Source organism: Nicotiana tabacum, chromosome 1 (genome assembly GCF_000715075.1).
Source record: "Nicotiana tabacum cultivar K326 chromosome 1, ASM71507v2, whole genome shotgun sequence".
NCBI classification, from domain to species: domain Eukaryota; kingdom Viridiplantae; phylum Streptophyta; class Magnoliopsida; order Solanales; family Solanaceae; genus Nicotiana; species Nicotiana tabacum.
In genome coordinates this window covers 202,685,312-202,708,877 of record NC_134080.1, presented here as the reverse complement: position 1 = coordinate 202,708,877, position 23,566 = coordinate 202,685,312, and the positions used below count along the sequence as shown (strand labels likewise).

Below are 23,566 nucleotides of genomic sequence, written 5' to 3'. Positions count from 1 at the left end.
AAATTGAGCTTTTTCATGCAATCAGCATTAGGGTTTTAAACCCTAAACTGACCCTTTTCCTTTAATCAGCGTTAGGGTTTTAAACCCTAAACTGATCTTTTTCCTTTCAGCCAGCATTAGGGTTTTAAACCCTAAACTGAGCTTTTCCATGCAATCAGCATTAGGGTTTTAAACCCTAAACTGAATTTTTCCTTTAGTCAGCATGAGGGTTTTAAACCCTAAACTGAACTTTTTTCCATTCAGCCAGCATTAGGGTTTTAAACCCTAAACTGAGCTTTTCCATGCAATCAGCATTAGGGTTTTAAACCCTAAACTGAATTTTTCCTTTAGTCAGCATTAGGGTTTTAAACCCTAAACTGAACTTTTTTCCATTCAGCCAGCATTAGGGTTTTAAACCCTAAACTGAGCTTTTCCATGCAATCAGCATTAGGGTTTTAAACCCAAAACTGAATTTTTCCGTTAGTTAGCATTAGGGTTTTAAACCCTAAACTGAACTTTTCCCATTCAGCCAGCATTAGGGTTTTGAACCCTAAACTGAGCTTTTCCATGCAATCAGTATTAGGGTTTTAAACCCTAAACTGAACTTTTCCATTTAGTCAGCATTAGGGTTTTAAACCCTAAACTGAACTTTTTCATTCAGCCAGCATTAGGGTTTTAAACACTAAACTGAACTTTTTTCATTTCAGACAGCATTAGGGTTTTAAACCCTAAACTGAGCTTTTCCATGCAATCAGCATTAGGGTTTTAAACCCTAAACTGACCCTTTTCCTTTAATCAGCGTTAGGGTTTTAAACCCTAAACTGATCTTTTTTCCTTTCAGCCAGCATTAGGGTTTTAAACCCTAAACTGAGCTTTTCCATGCAATCAACATTAGGGTTTTAAACCTTAAACTGAATTTTTCTTTTAATCAGCATTAGGGTTTTAAACCCTAAACTGAACTTTTTTACCATTCAGCCAGCATTAGGGTTTTAAACCCTAAACTGAGCTTTTCCATGCAATCAGCATTAGGGTTTTAAACCCTAAACTGAATTTCTCCTTTAGTCAGCATTAGGGTTTTAAACCCTAAACTGAACTTTTTTCCATTCAGCCAGCATTAGGGTTTTAAACCCTAAACTGAGCTTTTCCATGCAATCAACATTAGGGTTTTAAACCCTAAACTGAATTTTTCCTTTAGTCAGCATTAGGGTTTTAAACCCTAAACTGAACATTTTTTCTATTCAGCCAGCATTATGGTTTTAAACCCTAAACTGAGCTTTTCCATGCAATCAGCATTAGGGTTTTAAACCCTAAACTGAATTTTTCCTTTAGTCAGCATTAGGGTTTTAAACCCTAAACTGAACTTTTTTCCATTCAGCCAGCATTAGGGTTTTAAACCCTAAACTGAGCTTTTCCATGCAATCAGCATTAGGGTTTCAAACCCTAAACTGAATTTTTCCTTTAGTCAGCATTTGGGTTTTAAACCCTAAACTGAACTTTTTTCCATTCAGCCAGCATTAGGGTTTTAAACCCTAAACTGAGCTTTTTCATGCAATCAGCATTATGGTTTTTAACCCTAAACTGAATTTTTCCTTTAGTCAGCATTAGGGTTTTAAACTCTAAACTGAACTTTTTCCATTCAGCCAGCATTAGGGTTTTAAACCCTAAACTGAGCTTTTCCATGCAATCAGCATTAGGGTTTTAAACCCTAAACTGAATTTTTCCTTTAGTCAGCATTAGGGTTTTAAACCATAAACTGAGCTTTTCCATGCAATCAGCATTAGGGTTTTAAATCCTAAACTGAACTTTTTTCCATTCAGCCAGCATTAAGGTTTTAAACCCTAAACTGAGCTTTTCCATGCAGTCAGCATTAGGGTTTTAAACCCTAAATTGAGCTTTTTCATGCAATCAGCATTAGGGTTTTAAACCCTAAACTGACCCTTTTCCTTTAATCAGCGTTAGGGTTTTAAACCCTAAACTGATCTTTTTTCCTTTCAGCCAGCATTAGGGTTTTAAACCCTAAACTGAGCTTTTCCATGCAATCAGCATTAGGGTTTTAAACACTAAACTAAATTTTTCCTTTAGTCAGCATTAGGGTTTTAAACCCTAAACTGAACTTTTTTCCATTCAGCCAGCATTAGGGTTTTAAACCCTAAACTGAGCTTTTCCATGCAATCAGCATTAGGGTTTTAAACCCTAAACTGAATTTTTCCTTTAGTCAGCATTAGGGTTTTAAACCCTAAACTGAACTTTTTTCCATTCAGCCAGCATTAGGGTTTTAAACCCTAAACTGAGCTTTTCCATGCAATCAGCATTAGGGTTTTTAACCCTAAACTGAATTTTTCCTTTAGTCAGCATTAGGGTTTTAAACCCTAAACTGAACTTTTTTCCATTCAGCCAGCATTAGGGTTTTAAACCCTATACTGAGCTTTTCCATGCAATCAGCTTTAGGGTTTTAAACCCTAAACTGAATTTTTCCTTTAGTCAGCATTAGGGTTTTAAACCATAAACTGAGCTTTTCCATGCAATCAGCATTAGGGTTTTAAACCCTAAACTGAACTTTTTTCCATTCAGCCAACATTAAGGTTTTAAACTCTAAACTGAGCTTTTCCATGCAGTCAGCATTAGGGTTTTAAACCCTAAACTGAGCTTTTCCATGCAATCAGCATTAGGGTTTTAAACCCTAAACTGACCCTTTTCCTTTAATCAGCGTTAGGGTTTTAAACCCTAAACTGATCTTTTTTCCTTTCAGCCAGCATTAGGGTTTTAAACCCTAAACTGAGCTTTTTTCCATTCAGCCAGCATTAGGGTTTTAAACCCTAAACTGAGCTTTTCCATGCAATCAACATTAGGGTTTTAAACCTTAAACTGAATTTTTCCTTTAGTTAGCATTAGGGTTTTAAACCCTAAACTGAACTTTTTTCCATTCAGCCAGCATTAGGGTTTTAAACCCTAAACTGAGCTTTTCCATGCAATCAGCATTAGGGTTTTAAACCCTAAACTGAATTTTTCCTTTAGTCAGCATTAGGGTTTTAAACCCTAAACTGAACTTTTTTCCATTCAGCCAGCATTAGGGTTTTAAACCCTAAACTGAGCTTTTCCATGAAATCAGCATTAGGGTTTTAAACCCTAAACTGAATTTTTCCTTTAGTAAGCATTAGGGTTTTAAACCCTAAACTGAATTTTTTCCATTCAGCCAGCATTAGGGTTTTAAACCCTAAACTGTGCTTTTCCATGCAATCAGCATTAGGGTTTTAAACCCTAAACTGAATTTTTCCTTTAGTCAGCATTAGGGTTTTAAACCCTAAACTGAACTTTTTCATTCAGCCAGCATTAGGGTTTTAAACACTAAACTGAACTTTTTTCCTTTCAGCCAGCATTAGGGTTTTAAACCCTAAACTGAGCTTTTCCATGCAATCAGCATTAGGGTTTTAAACCCTAAACTGACCCTTTTCCTTTAATCAGCGTTAGGGTTTTAAACCCTAAACTGATCTTTTTTCCTTTCAGCCAGCATTAGGGTTTTAAACCCTAAACTGAGCTTTTCCATGCAATCAACATTAGGGTTTTAAACCTTAAACTGAATTTTTCCTTTAGTCAGCATTAGGGTTTTAAACCCTAATCTAAACTTTTTTTCCATTCAGCCAGCATTAGGGTTTTAAACCCTAAACTGAGCTTTTCCATGCAATCAGCATTAGGGTTTTAAACCCTAAACTGAATTTTTCCTTTAGTCAGCATTAGGGTTTTAAACCCTAAACTGAACTTTTTTCCATTCAGCCAGCATTAGGGTTTTAAACCCTAAACTGAGCTTTTCCATGCAATCAGCATTAGGGTTTTAAACCCTAAACTGAATTTTTCCTTTAGTCAGCATTAGGGTTTTAAACCCTAAACTGAACTTTTTCCATTCAGCCAGCATTAGGGTTTTAAACCCTAAACTGAGTTTTTCCATGCAATCAGCATTAGGGTTTTAAACCCTAAACTGAATTTTTCCTTTAGTCAGCATTTGGGTTTTAAACCCTAAACTGAACTTTTTTCCATTCAGCCAGCATTAGGGTTTTAAACCCTAAACTGAGCTTTTCCATGCAATCAGCATTAGGGTTTTTAACCCTAAACTGAATTTTTCCTTTAGTCAGCATTAGGGTTTTAAACCCTAAACTGAACTTTTTTCCATTCAGCCAGCATTAGGGTTTTAAACCCTAAACTGAGCTTTTCCATGCAATCAGCATTAGGGTTTCAAACCCTAAACTGAATTTTTCCTTTAGTCAGCATTAGGGTTTTAAACCCTAAACTGAGCTTTTCCATGCAATCAGCATTAGGGTTTTTAACCCTAAACTGAATTTTTCCTTTAGTCAGCATTAGGGTTTTAAACCCTAAACTGAACTTTTTTCCATTCAGCCAGCATTAGGGTTTTAAACCCTAAACTGAGCTTTTCCATGCAATCAGCATTAGGGTTTTAAACCCTAAACTGAATTTTTCCTTTAGTCAGCATTAGGGTTTTAAACCATAAACTGAGCTTTTCCATGCAATCAGCATTAGGGTTTTAAATCCTAAACTGAACTTTTTTCCATTCAGCCAACATTAAGGTTTTAAACCCTAAACTGAGCTTTTCCATGCAGTCAGCATTAGGGTTTTAAACCCTAAATTGAGCTTTTTCATGCAATCAGCATTAGGGTTTTAAACCCTAAACTGACCCTTTTCCTTTAATCAGCGTTAGGGTTTTAAACCCTAAACTGATCTTTTTTCCTTTCAGCCAGCATTAGGGTTTTAAACCCTAAACTGAGCTTTTCCATGCAATCAGCATTAGGGTTTTAAACCCTAAACTGAATTTTTCCTTTAGTCAGCATTAGGGTTTTAATCCCTAAACTGAACTTTTTTTCCATTCAGCCAGCATTAGGGTTTTAAACCCTAAACTGAGCTTTTCCATGCAATCAGCATTAGGGTTTTAAACCCTAAACTGAATTTTTCCTTTAGTCAGCATTAGGGTTTTAAACCCTAAACTGAACTCTTTTCCATTCAGCCAGCATTAGGGTTTTAAACCCTAAACTGAGCTTTTCCATGCAATCAGCATTAGGGTTTCAAACCCTAAACTGAATTTTTCCTTTAGTCAAGATTTGGGTTTTAAACCCTAAACTGAACTTTTTTCCATTCAGCCAGCATTAGGGTTTTAAACCCTAAACTGAGCTTTTCCATGCAATCAGCATTAGGGTTTTTAACCCTAAACTGAATTTTTCCTTTAGTCAGCATTAGGGTTTTAAACCCTAAACTGAACTTTTTTCCATTCAGCCAGCATTAGGGTTTTAAACCCTAAACTGAGCTTTTCCATGCAATCAGCATTAGGGTTTTAAACCCTAAACTGAATTTTTCCTTTAGTCAGCATTAGGGTTTTAAACCATAAACTGAGCTTTTCCATGCAATCAGCATTAGGGTTTTAAATCCTAAACTGAACTTTTTTCCATTCAGCCAGCATTAAGGTTTTAAACCCTAAACTGAGCTTTTCCATGCAGTCAGCATTAGGGTTTTAAACTCTAAATTGAGCTTTTTCATGCAATCAGCATTAGGGTTTTAAACCCTAAACTGACCCTTTTCCTTTAATCAGCGTTAGGGTTTTAAACCCTAAACTGATCTTTTTTCCTTTCAGCCAGCATTAGGGTTTTAAACCCTAAACTGAGCTTTTCCATGCAATCAACATTAGGGTTTTAAACCTTAAACTGAATTTTTCCTTTAGTTAGCATTAGGGTTTTAAACCCTAAACTGAACTTTTTTCCATTCAGCCAGCATTAGGGTTTTAAACCCTAAACTGAGCTTTTCCATGCAATCAGCATTAGGGTTTTAAACCCTAAACTGAATTTTTCCTTTAGTCAGCATTAGGGTTTTAAACCCTAAACTGAACTTTTTTCCATTCAGCCAGCATTAGGGTTTTAAACACTAAACTGAGCTTTTCCATGCAATCAGCATTAGGGTTTTAAACCCTAAACTGAATTTTTCCTTTAGTCAGCATTAGGGTTTTAAACCATAAACTGAATTTTTTTCCATTCAGCCAGCATTAGGGTTTTAAACCCTAAACTGAGCTTTTCCATGCAATCAGCATTAAGGTTTTAAACCCTAAACTGAATTTTTCCTTTAGTCAGCATTAGGGTTTTAAACCCTAAACTGAACTTTTTTCCATTCAGCCAGCATTAGGGTTTTAAACCCTAAACTGAGCTTTTCCATGCAATCAACATTAGGGTTTTAAACCCTAAACTGAATTTTTCCTTTAGTCAGCATTAGAGTTTTAAACCCTAAACTGAGCTTTTCCATGCAGTCAGCATTAGGGTTTTAAACCCTAAACTAACCCTTTTCCTTTAATCAGCGTTAGGGTTTTAAACCCTAAACTGATCTTTTTTCCTTTCTGCCAGCATTAGGGTTTTAAACCCTAAACTGAGCTTTTCCATGCAATCAACATTAGGGTTTTAAACCTTAAATTGAATTTTTCCTTTAGGCAGCATTAGGGTTTTAAACCCTAAACTGAACTTTTTTCCATTCAGCCAGCATTAGGGTTTTAAACCCTAAACTGAGCTTTTCCATGCAATCAGCATTAGGTTTTTAAACCCTAAACTGAATTTTTCCTTTAGTCAGCATTAGGGTTTTAAACCCTAAACTGAACTTTTTTCCATTCAGCCAACATTAGGGTTTTAAACCCTAAACTGAGCTTTTCCATGCAATCAGCATTAGGGTTTTAAACCCTAAACTGAATTTTTCCTTTAGTCAGCATTAGGGTTTTAAACCCTAAACTGAACTTTTTTCCATTCAGCCAGCATTAGGGTTTTAAACCCTAAACTGAGCTTTTCCATGCAATCAGCATTAGGGTTTTTAACCCTAAACTGAATTTTTCCTTTACTCAACATTAGGGTTTTAAACCCTAAACTGAACTTTTTTCCATTCAGCCAGCATTAGGGTTTTAAACCCTAAACTGAGCTTTTCCATGCAATCAGCATTAGGGTTTTAAACCCTAAACTGAATTTTTCCATTAGTCAGCATTAGGGTTTTAAACCCTAAACTGAGCTTTTCCATGCAATCAGCATTAGGGTTTTAAACACTAAACTAAATTTTTCCTTTAGTCAGCATTAGGGTTTTAAACCCTAAACTGAACTTTTTTCCATTCAGCCAGCATTAGGGTTTTAAACCCTAAACTGAGCTTTTCCATGCAATCAGCATTAGGGTTTTAAACCCTAAACTGAATTTTTCCTTTAGTCAGCATTAGGGTTTTAAACCCTAAACTGAACTTTTTTCCATTCAGCCAGCATTAGGGTTTTAAACCCTAAACTGAGCTTTTCCATGCAATCAGCATTAGGGTTTTAAACCCTAAACTGAATTTTTCCTTTAGTCAGCATTAGGGTTTTAAACCCTAAACTGAACTTTTTTCCATTCAGCTAGCATTAGGGTTTTAAACCCTAAACTGAGCTTTTCCATGCAATCAGCATTAGGGTTTTTAACCCTAAACTGAATTTTTCCTTTAGTCAGCATTAGGGTTTTAAACCCTAAACTGAACTTTTTTCCATTCAGCCAGCATTAGGGTTTTAAACCCTAAACTAAGCTTTTCCATGCAATCAGCATTAGGGTTTTAAACCCTAAACTGAATTTTTCCTTTAGTCAGCATTAGGGTTTTAAACCATAAACTGAGCTTTTTCATGCAATCAGCATTAGGGTTTTAAACCCTAAACTGAACTTTTTTCCATTCAGCCAGCATTAGGGTTTTAAACCCTAAACTGAGCTTTTCCATGCAGTCAGAATTAGGGTTTTAAACCCTAAACTGAGCTTTTCCATGCAATCAGCATTAGGGTTTTAAACCCTCAACTGACCCTTTTCCTTTTAATCAGCGTTAGGGTTTTAAACCCTAAACTGATCTTTTTTCCTTTCAGCCAGCATTAGGGTTTTAAACCCTAAACTGAGCTTTTCCATGCAATCAGCATTAGGGTTTTAAATCCTAAACTGAATTTTTCCTTTAGTCAGCATTAGGGTTTTAAACCCTAAACTGAACTTTTTTCCATTCAGCCAGCATTAGGGTTTTAAACCCTAAACTGAGCTTTTCCATGCAATCAGCATTAGGGTTTTAAATCCTAAACTGAATTTTTCCTTTAGTCAGCATTAGGGTTTTAAACCCTAAACTGAACTTTTTTCCATTCAGCCAGCATTAGGGTTTTAAACCCTAAACTGAGCTTTTCCATGCAATCAGCATTAGGGTTTTAAACCCTAAACTGAATTTTTCCTTTAGTCAGCATTAGGGTTTTAAACCCTAAACTGAATTTTTTTCCATTCAGCCAGCATTAAGGTTTTAAACCCTAAACTGAGCTTTTCCATGCAATCAGCATTAGGGTTTTAAACCCTAAACTGAATTTTTCCTTTAGTCAGCATTAGGGTTTTAAACACTAAACTGAACTTTTTTCCTTTCAGCCAGCATTAGGGTTTTAAACCCTAAACTGAGCTTTTCCATGCAATCAGCATTAGGGTTTTAAACCCTAAACTGAATTTTTCCTTTAGTCAGCATTAGGGTTTTAAACCCTAAACTAAACTTTTTTCCATTCAGCCAGCATTAGGGTTTTAAACCCTAAACTGAGCTTTTCCATGCAATCAGCATTAGGGTTTTAAACCCTAAACTGAATTTTTCCTTTAGCCAGCATTAAGGTTTTAAACCCTAAACTGAGCTTTTCCATGCAGTCAGCATTAGGGTTTTAAACCCTAAATTGAGCTTTTTCATGCAATCAACATTAGGGTTTTAAACCCTAAACTGACCCTTTTCCTTTAATCAGCGTTAGGGTTTTAAACCCTAAACTGATCTTTTTTCCTTTCAGCCAGCATTAGGGTTTTAAACCCTAAACTGAGCTTTTCCATGCAATCAACATTAGGGTTTTAAACCTTAAACTGAATTTTTCCTTTAGTTAGCATTAGGGTTTTAAACCCTAAACTGAACTTTTTTCCATTCAGCCAGCATTAGGGTTTTAAACCCTAAACTGAGCTTTTCCATGCAATCAGCATTAGGGTTTTAAACCCTAAACTGAATTTTTCCTTTAGTCAGCATTAGGGTTTTAAACCCTAAACTGAACTTTTTTCCATTCAGCCAGCATTAGGGTTTTAAACCCTAAACTGAGCTTTTCCATGCAATCAGCATTAGGGTTTTAAACCCTAAACTGAATTTTTCCTTTAGTCAGCATTAGGGTTTTAAACCCTAAACTGAATTTTTTCCATTCAGCCAGCATTAGGGTTTTAAACCCTAAACTGAGCTTTTCCATGCAATCAGCATTAGGGTTTTAAACCCTAAACTGAATTTTTTCTTTAGTCAGCATTAGGGTTTTAAACCCTAAACTGAACTTTTTTCCATTTAGCCAGCATTAGGGTTTTAAACCCTAAACTGAGTTTTCCATGCAATCAACATTAGGGTTTTAAACCCTAAACTGAATTTTTCCTTTAGTCAGCATTAGGGTTTTAAACCCTAAACTGAGCTTTTCCATGCAGTCAGCATTAGGGTTTTAAACCCTAAACTAACCCTTTTCCTTTAATCAGCGTTAGGGTTTTAAACCCTAAACTGAACTTTTTTCCTTTCTGCCAGCATTAGGGTTTTAAACCCTAAACTAAGCTTTTCCATGCAATCAACATTAGGGTTTTAAACCTTAAATTGAATTTTTCCTTTAGGCAGCATTAGGGTTTTAAACCCTAAACTGAACTTTTTTTCCATTCAGCCAGCATTAGGGTTTTAAACCCTAAACTGAGCTTTTCCATGCAATCAGCATTAGGTTTTTAAACCCTAAACTGAATTTTTCCTTTAGTCAGCATTAGGTTTTTAAACCCTAAACTGAACTTTTTTCCATTCAGCCAACATTAGGGTTTTAAACCCTAAACTGAGCTTTTCCATGCAATCAGCATTAGGGTTTTAAACCCTAAACTGAATTTTTCCTTTAGTCAACATTAGGGTTTTAAACCCTAAACTGAACTTTTTTCCATTCAGCCAGCATTAGGGTTTTAAACCCTAAACTGAGCTTTTCCATGCAATCAGCATTAGGGTTTTTAACCCTAAACTGAATTTTTCCTTTACTCAGCATTAGGGTTTTAAACCCTAAACTGAACTTTTTTCCATTCAGCCAGCATTAGGGTTTTAAACCCTAAACTGAGCTTTTCCATGCAATCAGCATTAGGGTTTTAAACCCTAAACTGAATTTTTCCTTTAGTCAGCATTAGGGTTTTAAACCCTAAACTGAGCTTTTCCATGCAATCAGCATTAGGGTTTTAAACACTAAACTAAATTTTTCCTTTAGTCAGCATTAGGGTTTTAAACCCTAAACTGAACTTTTTTCCATTCAGCCAGCATTAGGGTTTTAAACCCTAAACTGAGCTTTTCCATGCAATCAGCATTAGGGTTTTAAACCCTAAACTGAATTTTTCCTTTAGTCAGCATTAGGGTTTTAAACCCTAAACTGAACTTTTTTCCATTCAGCCAGCATTAGGGTTTTAAACCCTAAACTGAGCTTTTCCATGCAATCAGCATTAGGGTTTTAAACCCTAAACTGAATTTTTCCTTTAGTCAGCATTAGGGTTTTAAACCCTAAACTGAACTTTTTTCCATTCAGCTAGCATTAGGGTTTTAAACCCTAAACTGAGCTTTTCCATGCAATCAGCATTAGGGTTTTTAACCCTAAACTGAATTTTTCCTTTAGTCAGCATTAGGGTTTTAAACCCTAAACTGAACTTTTTTCCATTCAGCCAGCATTAGGGTTTTAAACCCTAAACTAAGCTTTTCCATGCAATCAGCATTAGGGTTTTAAACCCTAAACTGAATTTTTCCTTTAGTCAGCATTAGGGTTTTAAACCATAAACTGAGCTTTTCCATGCAATCAGCATTAGGGTTTTAAACCCTAAACTGAACTTTTTTCCATTCAGCCAGCATTAGGGTTTTAAACCCTAAACTGAGCTTTTCCATGCAGTCAGAATTAGGGTTTTAAACCCTAAACTGAGCTTTTCCATGCAATCAGCATTAGGGTTTTAAACCCTCAACTGACCCTTTTCCTTTAATCAGCGTTAGGGTTTTAAACCCTAAACTGATCTTTTTTCCTTTCAGCCAGCATTAGGGTTTTAAACCCTAAACTGAGCTTTTCCATGCAATCAACATTAGGGTTTTAAACCTTAAACTGAATTTTTCCTTTAGTCAGCATTAGGGTTTTAAACCATAAACTGAACTTTTTTCCATTCAGCCAGCATTAGGGTTTTAAACCCTAAACTGAGCTTTTCCATGCAATCAATATTAGGGTTTTAAACCCTAAACTGAATTTTTCCTTTAGTCAGCATTAGGGTTTTAAACCCTAAACTGAACTTTTTTCCATTCAGCCAGCATTAGGGTTTTAATCCCTAAACTGAGCTTTTCCATGCAATCAACATTAGGGTTTTAAACCCTAAACTGAATTTTTCCTTTAGTCAGCATTAGGGTTTTAAACCCTAAACTGAGCTTTTCCATGCAGTCAGCATTAGGGTTTTAAACCCTAAACTGACCCTTTTCCTTTAATCAGCATTAGGGTTTTAAACCCTAAACTGAACTTTTTTCCTTTCTGCCAGCATTAGGGTTTTAAACCCTAAACTGAGCTTTTCCATGCAATCAACATTAGGGTTTTAAACCTTAAATTGAATTTTTCCTTTAGTCAGCATTAGGGTTTTAAACCCTAAACTGAACTTTTTTTCCATTCAGCCAGCATTAGGGTTTTAAACCCTAAACTGAGCTTTTCCATGCAATCAGCATTAGGGTTTTAAACCCTAAACTGACTTTTTCCTTTAGTCAGCATTAGGGTTTTAAACCCTAAACTGAACTTTTTTCCATTCAGCCAGCATTAGGGTTTTAAACCCTAAACTGAGCTTTTCCATGCAATCAGCATTAGGGTTTTAAACCCTAAACTGAATTTTTCCTTTAGTCAGCACTAGGGTTTTAAACCCTAAACATAACTTTTTTCCATTCAGCCAGCATTAGGGTTTTAAACCCTAAACTGAGCTTTTCCATGCAATCAGCATTAGGGTTTTTAACCCTAAACTGAATTTTTCCTTTACTCAGCATTAGGGTTTTAAACCCTAAACTGAACTTTTTTCCATTCAGCCAGCATTAGGGTTTTAAACCCTAATGCTGATTGCATGGAAAAGCTCAGTTTAGGGTTTAAAACCCTAAACTGAATTTTTCCTTTAGTCAGCATTAGGGTTTTAAACCCTAAACTGAGCTTTTCCATGCAATCAGCATTAGGGTTTTAAACCCTAAACTGAACTTTTTTCCATTCAGCCAGCATTAGGGTTTTAAACCCTAAACTGAGCTTTTCCATGCAGTCAGCATTAGGGTTTTAAACCCTAAACTGCCCTTTTCCCTTTAATCAGCATTAGGGTTTTAAACCCTAAGCTGAACTCTTTCCTTTCAGCCAGCATTAGGGTTTTAAACACTAAACTAAGCTTTTCCATGCAATCAGCATTAGGGTTTTTAACCCTAAACTGAACTTTGTTCATTTCAGCTAGCATTAGGGTTTTAAAACCCTAAACTGAGCTTTTCCATGCAGCATTGGGGTTTTAAACCCTAAACTGAACTTTTCCTCTTAATCAGCATTAGGGTTTTAAACCCTAAACTGAACTTTCCCCCAGTTGGTCAGTATTAGAGTTTCAACTCTAAAACCAAACTTCTCCCCAGCTAGTCGGTATTAGGGCCCCAACCCTGAACTGAGCATGCATATCCTCTTTCATCAATTTTATGAACTTCCTGGCTAATAATTCACGAAATTTTCCTAGTGAAATTGGGGCAGAAAATTTCGTTCGTTTGTTTGTTTTTCTCCCGCAGGTCTAACCTCGAGCCACACAGATCAAACGACCCACGAAGTGAGCCTCAACTCAGAATTAAAAAAAAACAAAAAAAAAAGAAAAAGACAAAAAGAAGATGTCCCGAGATATCGGAGTTAAATGGAATGCGGATCGACTCCAACATTGGATTAAGATTCAAAACTCTGCCAGTCACGCCTCACTCAGCATCCCAGAGAATAAGCAAGCACCTACAACTCGCAAACATCAAGATTCGGATCGAAGTCTCCAAGCAAAGTCAGCTAAGACCCATGATCAAGTCGCAAAAGAATCATAGATAGGGATCTTGTAACTAGCAGTTGACATGCATATAAGTATTTAAGTTCAGTTTCAATTTCTCTTTGGTTGTAATAAGGCGGTCAGTAAAGCAGTGGTGACTACAGCAACAGCAGTAACAGCAAGCATTGCAGTCCCATGGTAGTCCCAGCTACCGAAAATTCCCGAACTACATTGACCTGATTCCTGTTTAGCCCGGGATATGTAGGAAATCTTTGAAGCAAGATTCGGTCAAAACTTTCAAAACATGCTTCACACGGAGTAGTTAATAGGCAAAAATCGCTTATATCCGCTCACTTTATCTTTGCACGAAAACTCTTCGTGTTTCCGAACAAAGAGGGGCAGCTGTGAGCACGTGATTTTTGTTTTACGCGACAATCGCTCCAAAAAGAAATAAAAATAATAACAAATGGTCCTATTGTACAATTTTTTGGATTTTACATGGCACTTTGTTAATTATTTATAATTTTTGCCCATTTTATTTTTATTAAAGCAAAATACAAAAAATGTATGTGTCATGCGTAATTTGAACCGGGATCCGTTCGTTAAATAGAAAATCATAAATAGGCATCTTTGTCCGTGATTTTGTTTTTGTTTGATTTTACCTGTTTTAAATATTTTAATATGTGTGTGCAAATAATTGTATTAAGTATTTATTTAATTTTAATTTGATTTACTTAGGTTTTGTTTTTAAAATAAAGAAGAAAATAAAATAATAATAAAAGAAAAAAAATTCTCGGACTTGGGCCAGTCCAATTTTAAACAAATTGGCCCAAACAAACTCAGCCCAAAACCCATGCTTGCCCGGTCCGTGACCAGCCTACTTCAAGAACGTCCAAACGACGCCGTTTTAATCCAGGCTGATCTGAGCCGTTGATCTCTGAAAGATCAATGGCCAAGATCTCTCACCCCGAACCCACTAACAGACCCGACCCGTCTCACCCGGACCGAACTCAACCCTTTACCCTTGAAACGACGTCGTTCCCTGTTAGTCGAAGGATCCTGGCCCTTCATCATGTCTCATCCAACGGCCAGGATCCACCTATCCACTAACTATATAAACCTACAACCATACCCTGCCCCCTATCCAATACCCCAGCCTTCGTCTTCACCAGACCCTTCCCCTTCAAACCCTAGCCGCCCCTGTATACTTTCACCATGAAAGCCGGCGGCATGGACGCCGGTGACCCCACCCTTAACACCGTAGATGCTCCTCACCATCCTGAACCCAAATGCACCAATCACACACTTCGAATTCCCTCCCACCTTCTCGAATCTTCATTTGAAGATTCGAGTCGGAACCTGATTTACACCAGTCGGCCTCAACTTCACACCAGACACTCCCCAAACCCCCCTCGTGACCAAACCATGCTTGGTTTGGTCCGAATCTGACCAGGGAAGCATGAATCCCATATCTAATTTTTGGAACCTTAGGGTTCCTCGTCACTGGTCCGTAGCTCGTTTAAACCAAGAGATTAAAGTCCGTTCAGCCTTAAGAAAGGTCTGTTCGAGTCCAAGCTAGGGTTTTTAATTTTTCGGGGTTTAAGGTGAGTTTTGCTTTCTTTTCTTTATTTGTTTTAGTCCATGTGATTGTTTAAAAGGCTGTTCATGTTTTGTGAAATTTGTGTTTCGAATTTTACCAACTGTGTCCTGTCCACCTTGCCTGAACCTCTGCGTTTGATTGAGTCCTTCTTCTACTTGTTCTGATAATGCGTATGTATGTATGTGTTGTGCAATTAGCTGATTTTCAAATTTGAACTGACCAACTGATTCCTCGAGTACAATTTTGCTTAGTCAGTACAATTCGAATCATGTGTTCGATATTGTTAAATGTCTGATTTTGGTTTCGATTGTATGTGTTATAACTAGTATAGTCGAGTCGACATATGTCGTCAATTAGTTTCAGTTGTCCGAACAATAACAAATCGACTTACTTCTGCTAAGCATTTGCTTGAATCAATTAGGAACTGAGTTTGTTTACTTATAATTGTTAATTTGAATCAGAAATGTAAAAAGAATGTTTTGTTTAAGTTTTGAATTGGAGGACATGTGCACTTGTGCACAACATGTGCATTTGTGCACCACAGGTGCATTTGTGCACAGCCTGGTTCCTGCATAAAGGGCTTTTTGATTTAAAAATAGTTTGACAGCATATGCTGTCAGATATATTCTGCTGCCCATTACCCTGCTTTAGTTTAAGAAGTATTAAACCTCATTTAAAAGAGTAAGTCTGCCAGGGAATGTGATGGGGGGGGGTTAATACTTAAATAGCTAAGTGGAAACTGAAAAGAAGATAGCACATGTGAGGGGTGTTCTTTTGGTCTAATAGGCTGTTAAAGGGCTGATGTTAAGTCTTATAAAAGGGCAGGACTTCCATCAGTAAAAGGGGGGGAGAAAGAATACACACACACAGACAGACATTGATAATAACAGGTTGAATTGAGAGGGAACATTTTTAGGAGAGTTAAGTTCTGAAAAACAGAAAACTGGAAAAGAATTCTTTTGGATAGCCAAAAATAGATTTCAAGACTGAAATTGGACATTGGATTTTGAAAAGAAATAGATAGTAAGAGGAATAAAGATACAGAAATCAGAAACTGGTTTTTCTTCCTGCTTTTGTTCAATTCTTAGCCTGCTCAGCCTATTCAGCCAGTTTTCCTTTCTTTCAAGTATCAGCTAAAGTGTGTTAGTTTGGTTTGCCTTGGTTGATTCCCTTGGAATTGGATTGTCTGGATTTCTGTTTCCTACTGCATTGTCTGCTGCTGCCTTTCTGCCATTTTTATCGGTCCTAACTGTATCTTGCACTGGGAGCTGTTCTATTTGTACCTGCTGTTACTGCTGCTGTTTGGTGTTGCTTCTATTGTCCTACTGACCCCTTGCTTCTTCTGTGGTATCCAACATCCAGGTACATACTAAGACTTTGCATCTGATGTAACAATGAAAGCATGAAATCAAAGATATGCAGGAGTTTAATCATCCGTTTGCTGCAGTTACAGTTTTTATTTTTACGAATGTTATTAAGATCTGTGTAATTTGTTTAGTTTGTAATTCAATAGAGAAACACGTTAGGTAGCCTTGTACTTAATCGCAGCTCAAGTCCGTCCTAAATTGTGATTTCGTTTGCTTAATGGGTTGTCTAATGAGGAATGTATGAGTGTTTTAACACACAGATAATTAGGTGACTTTTCAATTAATATTCTGCATGTATAGGAAAGAATGCTTTAAGCTTGCCAGATATGATATTTAGTTTTATCGAATCTTTGTAGGTAGTTCACATGATCCTGTTCAAACTCTATTAGCAATAGTTTTCGATATGATAATTCTATTGACTTGGTTTAAATAAGCGAGTTTCAAACTCGGATCTGGAGAACATTTATCATAAGCTTTAGTAGTTATATTGATCTTGTATATTAATTCCCTCTGACAAATTAATAACATGTTCATCCATGAAATAAAGTACAAAATAATTCACGCCTCATAAAATCAGATAGTCAAATAAGGATCCGAAGTTGGTCAAGCATGTAATCAGCATGTAATCCTCTTTCTTTCATTTTATTAGAGACAAACACAATAGAAATGTAGTCACTTTAGGATATCCTCTTCTAAAATAATGAGACGAGCCTTGCTAAATAAAAATGCAAATTGCGGGGCCCTCAATGATTAACCATAACAAATATCTAGAACTCGGGATATGCCGTTTAGTGAATTTCATGGCCTTCTCCAAAAATAATAATGCGTTAAACTCTTTAGGCGCGGTTCAAATTAAATTACATTCTTAAACTTGGGTGCGCATTGATGCGACCCGAATCCAAATCTCAACGGAGTCGAGATGTGTTTAACAATTACGGGTGCATTGATTGCGACGTAGTTCGAAATACATTTTCACGACTTTGCAATTCTATAAAAATAAATGATAATAATAAAAGCGGTTTTAAACTTAATAAAGCACATAAGTCACGACATGTATTTAAATCAGATATTTAGCCATTATAACAATTTAAGCGACCGTGCTAGAACCACGGGATTCGAGGGTGCCTAACACCTTCCATCGGGTCAACAGAATTCCTTACTTAGAATTTCTGGTTCGCAGACTTCATTTGGAAAAGTCGAAAATTTCCTCGATTTGGGATTCAAGATAAACCGGTGACTTGGGACACCAAAAGCCAAACCTTTCCCAAGTGGCGACTCTGAATTAAATAAATAATCTCATTTCGAATATTGTCACTTAAATTGGAAAAACTCCCTCGCGCATTTATCCTTTGGGGCGGGCGCGCAAAAAGGAGGTGTGACAAATGACATTCTATATAATTGAGCTCTCTTGATTAAAATTATCCGTACGCTTAAAATTAAAGTGAAAACTTACCCCACACCTATTGAGTAAGGTCCAATAATTTGTCCTTCCTCATCTTGTAACAGATAGCTCATTGCACCATGATAATTATGCCTAAAATTTTGTCGGCCCATAAAATAATTATCGCATCGTTATGACCGTTCCTCAGTTTTTAGTGTTTTTGGACCATAAAACTAGAATTCCACTCAATTCCCAGATTTTGTATACTATAACCCACGCTATTTGCATGGCCGAACCTGAATCACCTAAAATTTCGCCTACGATTATACTCTCTGTGTCCCAATTTATGTGACGGTATTTAAATTTTGAGAGTTAAACGAATTATTCTTTGACCATAATTTTTGTGTGTTTGAATATTTTAAATTATAAATTATTGTGACTTATAGTATTTTTTACGTAATTTTTTATCTTAAAAAACTTAAGAGATACTACGTCCAAATAGCTTATCTCCAAGTTGTTAACCCAACTTCTAATCCCTTCTGACACTGCATCTTTAAAACTTCCTTTAACAGATTTCACCTGCATCAATATTCAAACATGTAAGGATTTTCATCTCTTTGTACTCCATATATAGACAAGTCCCAAGCAATAAATGGTCTTCTTTGACTAGGAGCTTTTAATAGGATAATTTTACATCTGATTACTGAACTTTTATTCACTATAATAATAAAATCATAAAATTATTTCTTTATCAGACCAGATGGTGAAACGTTTGGTGTCGAGTTACGGTATGACAACACCTTGCTACTTTTTAACTTCCCGAGTGACAAAGCACTAAGGCAAACACAACGTGGTGTAGGAAAATTTGACTTTCCATAATTATATTCGCTAAGTAATTTATACATAATTTAGTTACTTTAATTAGATAAAAATAAATTTATGACTTTACTATTACATTCTCTCTATTTCAATTTATATAACCAATTATTCTTTAAATATAATTATTTCTTTTTAAAAAACATTAAATTATTAATTGTTGTGACTTAAAGTAAATTTTTACGCAGTTTTCAAATGTGTAAGTTTTATAATTTTTAAAAACTTAAAGACTTTACGTTCAAATACAAGATCAAAATACAGAGATAATTTTGTGATAGAAGAAGTACCTTTGCACCAAGATGCTTCATCAAGAGTACATTAGAAGGTTGTCTCTCCATATCTAAGCTTCCCATGAATACAGTACACTCCAATGAGAGTTTAGCACAGGCAGCCGCCGTCGCGACGCCATGCTGGCCAGCACCGGTGGCTGCTATGATATTTTTACAGTCCATGCGCTTAGCCAACATTGTTTGTGCAATAGCGGTATTGATCTTGTGTGCTCCAACATGGTTCAAATCTTCTCTTTTTAGATAGATGTCTGGCCTTTTTCCCCTATTTTTGCTCTTGTAGTGATCTGTTAGTCTCTCAGCGAAGTATAAAGGAGTTTCACGGCCTACGTAGTCCCTTAGTGCCACTTCGAGCTCCATCTGCATAAAAACTTTTATATGTTGTTAGTTTAAAATATTGCTAGTCAAGAGTTTCTAGTAATTCTGTTAGGTTGAACCACACTTCTAGGCCTAATCGTTCGATGCATTACCCAGTTTATGTCACACCCGCCATTATGAAAGAACAATCTAAGCAGTGCAACAGTCACACCTCAGATGAAGACTCTAATGTCATGTCACACTCGTGCTTACTCTAGTTACTCTAAACAGAGGTGAAAACTTGTCTTTTCTTCCTGAGTCACATGCCCTCACATCACATTTCTGAGAGAAGTTCCACACACATAAAATCAAGCAACAAGGAACTATAGATAGAACGAATCCACTCACTCTCAGCAAAGAACATTCACATGCCACACAGATACACCATAAGCTTGCCCTTAGTGTAATACTCTACTAATCGAGTTGTTCAGTCCAAGATCAAGAGGTCTTTATTTGGTTATAATGTAGGCTAAAGGACGGGTAGGATATATTTGGATATAGTGACTAACCTCCCTAAGCACTTTTAATACAATAGTTCCCCTTTTTCCAATTTCCATGTTCAAACCAATCATTCTTCCACACTTGTTTCATAGGCTACCCCCACTTTTCTTTAGGTGCAACTGGCCTTTTTTTTTTATTTTTTTTTATTTTTTTTAACAGCCATTTCACCATTCAAGAGAGGGAGGATGTAACGACCCGACCGATCATTTCATGAGTTAGCACTATGTTTCCCCCATTTCTGCTTCTTTATGCCTTGTTCAGCTGTATTATATGTATCGTATTGGTTAATTTGAGTTCGAAGTGGTTTGGTAGAGAAATGAGATGCTTAGTCTCTTAAGTTGGCCTTTTGTTGGAAACGTCAACCAGAAGTTGACTTGTGAGTAAACGATCTCGAAATCCGGTTTTTATGATTCAGATAGCTTCAAGAGGTGATTTGGGACATAGGAGCATTATCGGAATGTGTTTTGGAGGTCTGGAGTAGATTTAGGCTTGAATTAGCAAAATTAAAATTTGGTGTTTTCCGGTTGATAGGGGAGATTTAGATATAGGGGTCGGAATAGAATTCTGGAAGTTGCAGTAGGCGTGTTGTGTCATATGGGACGTGTGTGCAAAATTTTAGGTCACTTGGACGAGTCTTGATAAACTTTTTGATCAAAAGCGGAGTTCAAAAGTTTTTGGAACCTTAGGCTTAAATCCGATGTTATTTTGTTGATTCGATGATTTTAGGTGTTTCGAAGATTGGTATAAGTTTGGATAGTGGTATATGGCTTGTTCATCCTTTTGGTTGAAGTCCCTGGGGCCTTGGAATGATTTCAGGTAGTTGACGGGAAGTTTGGAGTTGGAAATTTGCAGCTGTGGTTGCTGAAGTTCCCGTCATAACCGCACCTGCGGCTTGAGGACAGCAGGTGCGGACCTGCAGAAGCGCTTGGCAAGCCGCAGATGCGGCCAAGAGCAAGAAGTCCAGAAGTTGCAAGTGCGGAAGGTGGAGCGCACCTGCGAGACCGCAGGTGCAAAAGGGAAGGCGCAGGTGCGGTTCCTGGAACCAAAGAGAACCCCACAGAAGCGGTGCGTTTGACTGCAAAAGTTGTAGCGCAGAAGCGGAAATGGACCGCAAGTGCGAAATACCTGGGTCAAAAAGTATATAAGGTTTCCTTCGCGAATTTTTAGTTATTTCATCATTTTTCTCATACGGGCTTGAGCTTGACGGAGCATTTTGAAGAGGGATTTCAAGGGGATTCCATGGAGGTAAGATTTTTTGTTTCTATGGTGGTAATTTACTGATTAATCCTGAAATCTATTGAAATTAGTAGCAAAAATTAGGGGTTTAGGACTTGGAAATTGGAGACCTTAATCTAGGGATTTGAGGGGTCATTTGTGGTCGGATTTTGGTATTCTTGGTGTGTATGAACTCGTGAGAGTGTAAGGATTCTAGTTTTGTGAATTTTATCGAAATCCGAGAAGTGGGCTCAGGGTTCGGGTTTGACCAAATTTTGGAATTTGTGTTGTAATTTGATTATTTTCGCATGGACTTTGTTCCCTAAGTATATATTGATGTTATGGTTTTGATTTTGGTTAGATTCGGGCATTTGGAGGCCGAGTCGAGAGGAAAAGGCGTTGCGGGCTAGATTTTGGCTTGACTTGCGGTAAGTAACGCTTCCAAACTTGGTTCTGAGGGTTCGAAACCCCGAACTATGTATTCTATGATTATTATTGAGGTGACGCAAATGCCAAGTGACGGACGTATGGGCGTGCACCGTGAGAAAAGCAGCCTGGATCATTCCAGAGCTCCACTTAGTGACTCTTTATTGCTGATATCTGTGTTGCATCTATGTGATTAAGTCAATGAGCTGCAACATCATGCTAATTACCATGTTAAGTCTTCACGCTAATACTGTTGAGACCCGAGAGGTCTTTTCTTGCTGTCATGTTATTAGCTTCATTTATATTCTATACTCAATCCTGTTCATGCATATTATATCATGCTTCAGTCTCGATTATTACATTTGACATATCATATCATTATTCGGGCTTGTATCATGACATCTTAGCACATGCGTGTGAGACTGGAGAGCATTGACTGAGTAAGGCCGAGAGCCTGATATTGATTGACAGTATGGGATAGGGCTACACACCGCAGCAAGATACTGATCATGCCTTCGCTGGCATTGATATATCGCTTAAGCTCAGAGAATCCCCTCCGGAGTCTTTACACCCCCCTGTGAGCGCAGTTGATGATATTGAGGGATGGATCTTCCCTGGATATGTATCTTGTCCGAAGTATTGGTATGGAGATGGATCAATTTTTACGTGGCCACTATCACAATCCATGGGTCAACTTACGTGATTCATTGTGTGCCATGCACATTTTTAGAGTATTTATGGCAATCGAAGCCTGCTACTAGCTTCTTTTTGAGTGCACGTCTCCAAACCGAGCCTCGCATCATCACTTTGTAATCGTCATGCTCCTACTGATTCTGGGCTCTGATAATAGTTGTTCAGCTAAATTAGCCCAAGGATACTCATGGGAAACAACTCTCTAGAACTGTGTAGGAGTACGTGAAAACGTATAAAAAAATAGTTACATGTACAAGTAAGGGAATTTAAGAAAAACCTGGAACTGAGGGTCATGCAAAGCAGAGTTGAATTCGTAATCAAGCTTTGTTAAAGAAGATATAAGCGTCTCAGGTACGAACTTTCCACCAAAAATCCCAAACTTTTCATTGCTAAATATTGCTCTCTTTTTTTCATGGTAAGCAAGCTTCCCTTGTAACTCAGTAACTTGGCTCGGGCCAGTAGCTACAGAAAATATAGCAAATTTTCCACTCCATTTTCTGCTATATGACAATCTTGGCTCACCAGATGTAGCAAATTTTGCTTGACCAAAAATAACTTCGATGTTACATGCCATAATGTCTTTTCTCAAAAAGAAAAATTTGTTCTGGCAGTATAAGAAACAAGAATGAACAAGAACTTAAGGCTGCTAATATAATGAGAACTTCAAGCCGCCGACGACGACGACAACAACAACAATAACAAAGACAATGTAATCCCACAAAGTGGGGTTTGGGAGTGGTAGAGTGTACACACACCTTACTCCTACCTTGTGATGGTAGAGAGACTGTTTCCGATAAATCCACTACTCAGGATAAAAGTAAAAGAATCAAATACAATACGTTGTAGCATCAACAAGATAAGGTGATAAGGTGGGATATTGAGATCTTCAAGGGGACCAAGGTTGTTGAAGTAGCATAGGGTTGCCTGAAATTGTACATAGACTATAGCTTTAGTTAAATAGCCTCATTTTAGAAGATTAACCTACTGATTTGGTGGCTGACTATTAATTTTGTCTATATATATAGTTATACACAAACGTGTTCGGCTACAGTAGAACTTTAAATTTATAAACGTTTTAAACGAACAACTACTATTCGGACCAGAGACTTCTAACGCATTTATTTTTATTTCGTTAGCCAAAAAGGAGAAATTTGATATTGCGCCTCATATGACTGAAGCTGCTTCAGAGAAAATTTAAATCGTTACTCTCTGATCAGTTTCATCTGATATGTTCTAGATTAACTGGACTAAAATGTAAAAAGAATTTTAATATTACCTTAAATGAAAGGTGGGTATAGCTTAAATGGACTAAAATGTAAAATGAATTTTAATATTGTTTACCTTAAATTAAAGGTGTGTATAAGCTATAAAAAGTACTCTTCAAGTCAATATATATATATATATATTGCCATATGATTCCTTATAACGGGTGTCATTAAGAGTAAAATACAAACATTGGTATTAAAAATTTACTACTATTTAAAAAGATAAAAAAAATTGAATAAAATAAGACACATAAATTGAAATGAACGAAATAATAATTAGTTTTTCACATTTGGGTTGTCCCCTTGGCCACATAATTTGTAGGTTGTCCCCATCTACCGGCTGAAACCATAAAATGATAAAGTCAAGAAGCCCCTTTCGCACGTTTAAAATACGTTAAACTATTACGACTAGCCGGCCATTTAGACTGAAAATTTGTTGGGGTCATTTGGCAAGTATTAGAAAAAATAATGTAAGTATTAGTGATCATGCCCAACTATACCTTATAAAAGGACAATGCACACGTTGCAAATATAATCTGAATATTTATGTCGAGAGTCGAATC

General features: G+C 36.8%; 1 protein-coding gene across 3 annotated transcripts; it reads right to left on the bottom strand.

The window, feature by feature from the left end:
- Positions 1-15,540: 15,540 nt before the first annotated feature.
- LOC142182067 (tryptophan synthase beta chain 2, chloroplastic-like) lies at positions 15,541-22,744 on the bottom strand. Of its 3 annotated transcripts, none has more exons than XM_075255979.1 (3): positions 22,016-22,744; positions 18,547-18,906; positions 15,541-16,018 (listed from the first exon to the last, which is right to left on the bottom strand). In XM_075255979.1, exons 1-3 carry the CDS (start codon positions 22,310-22,312, stop codon positions 15,950-15,952), a joined length of 726 nt encoding a protein of 241 aa, XP_075112080.1. In that variant the 5' UTR covers positions 22,313-22,744; the 3' UTR covers positions 15,541-15,949. The 3 variants fall into 3 exon arrangements, 2 of the variants coding, with proteins under 2 accessions (XP_075112080.1, XP_075112078.1); XM_075255977.1 differs by lacking the exon at positions 15,541-16,018 and adding an exon at positions 16,514-17,962; XR_012710976.1 differs by lacking the exons at positions 15,541-16,018; positions 18,547-18,906 and adding an exon at positions 18,917-21,885.
- Positions 22,745-23,566: the final 822 nt, after the last annotated feature.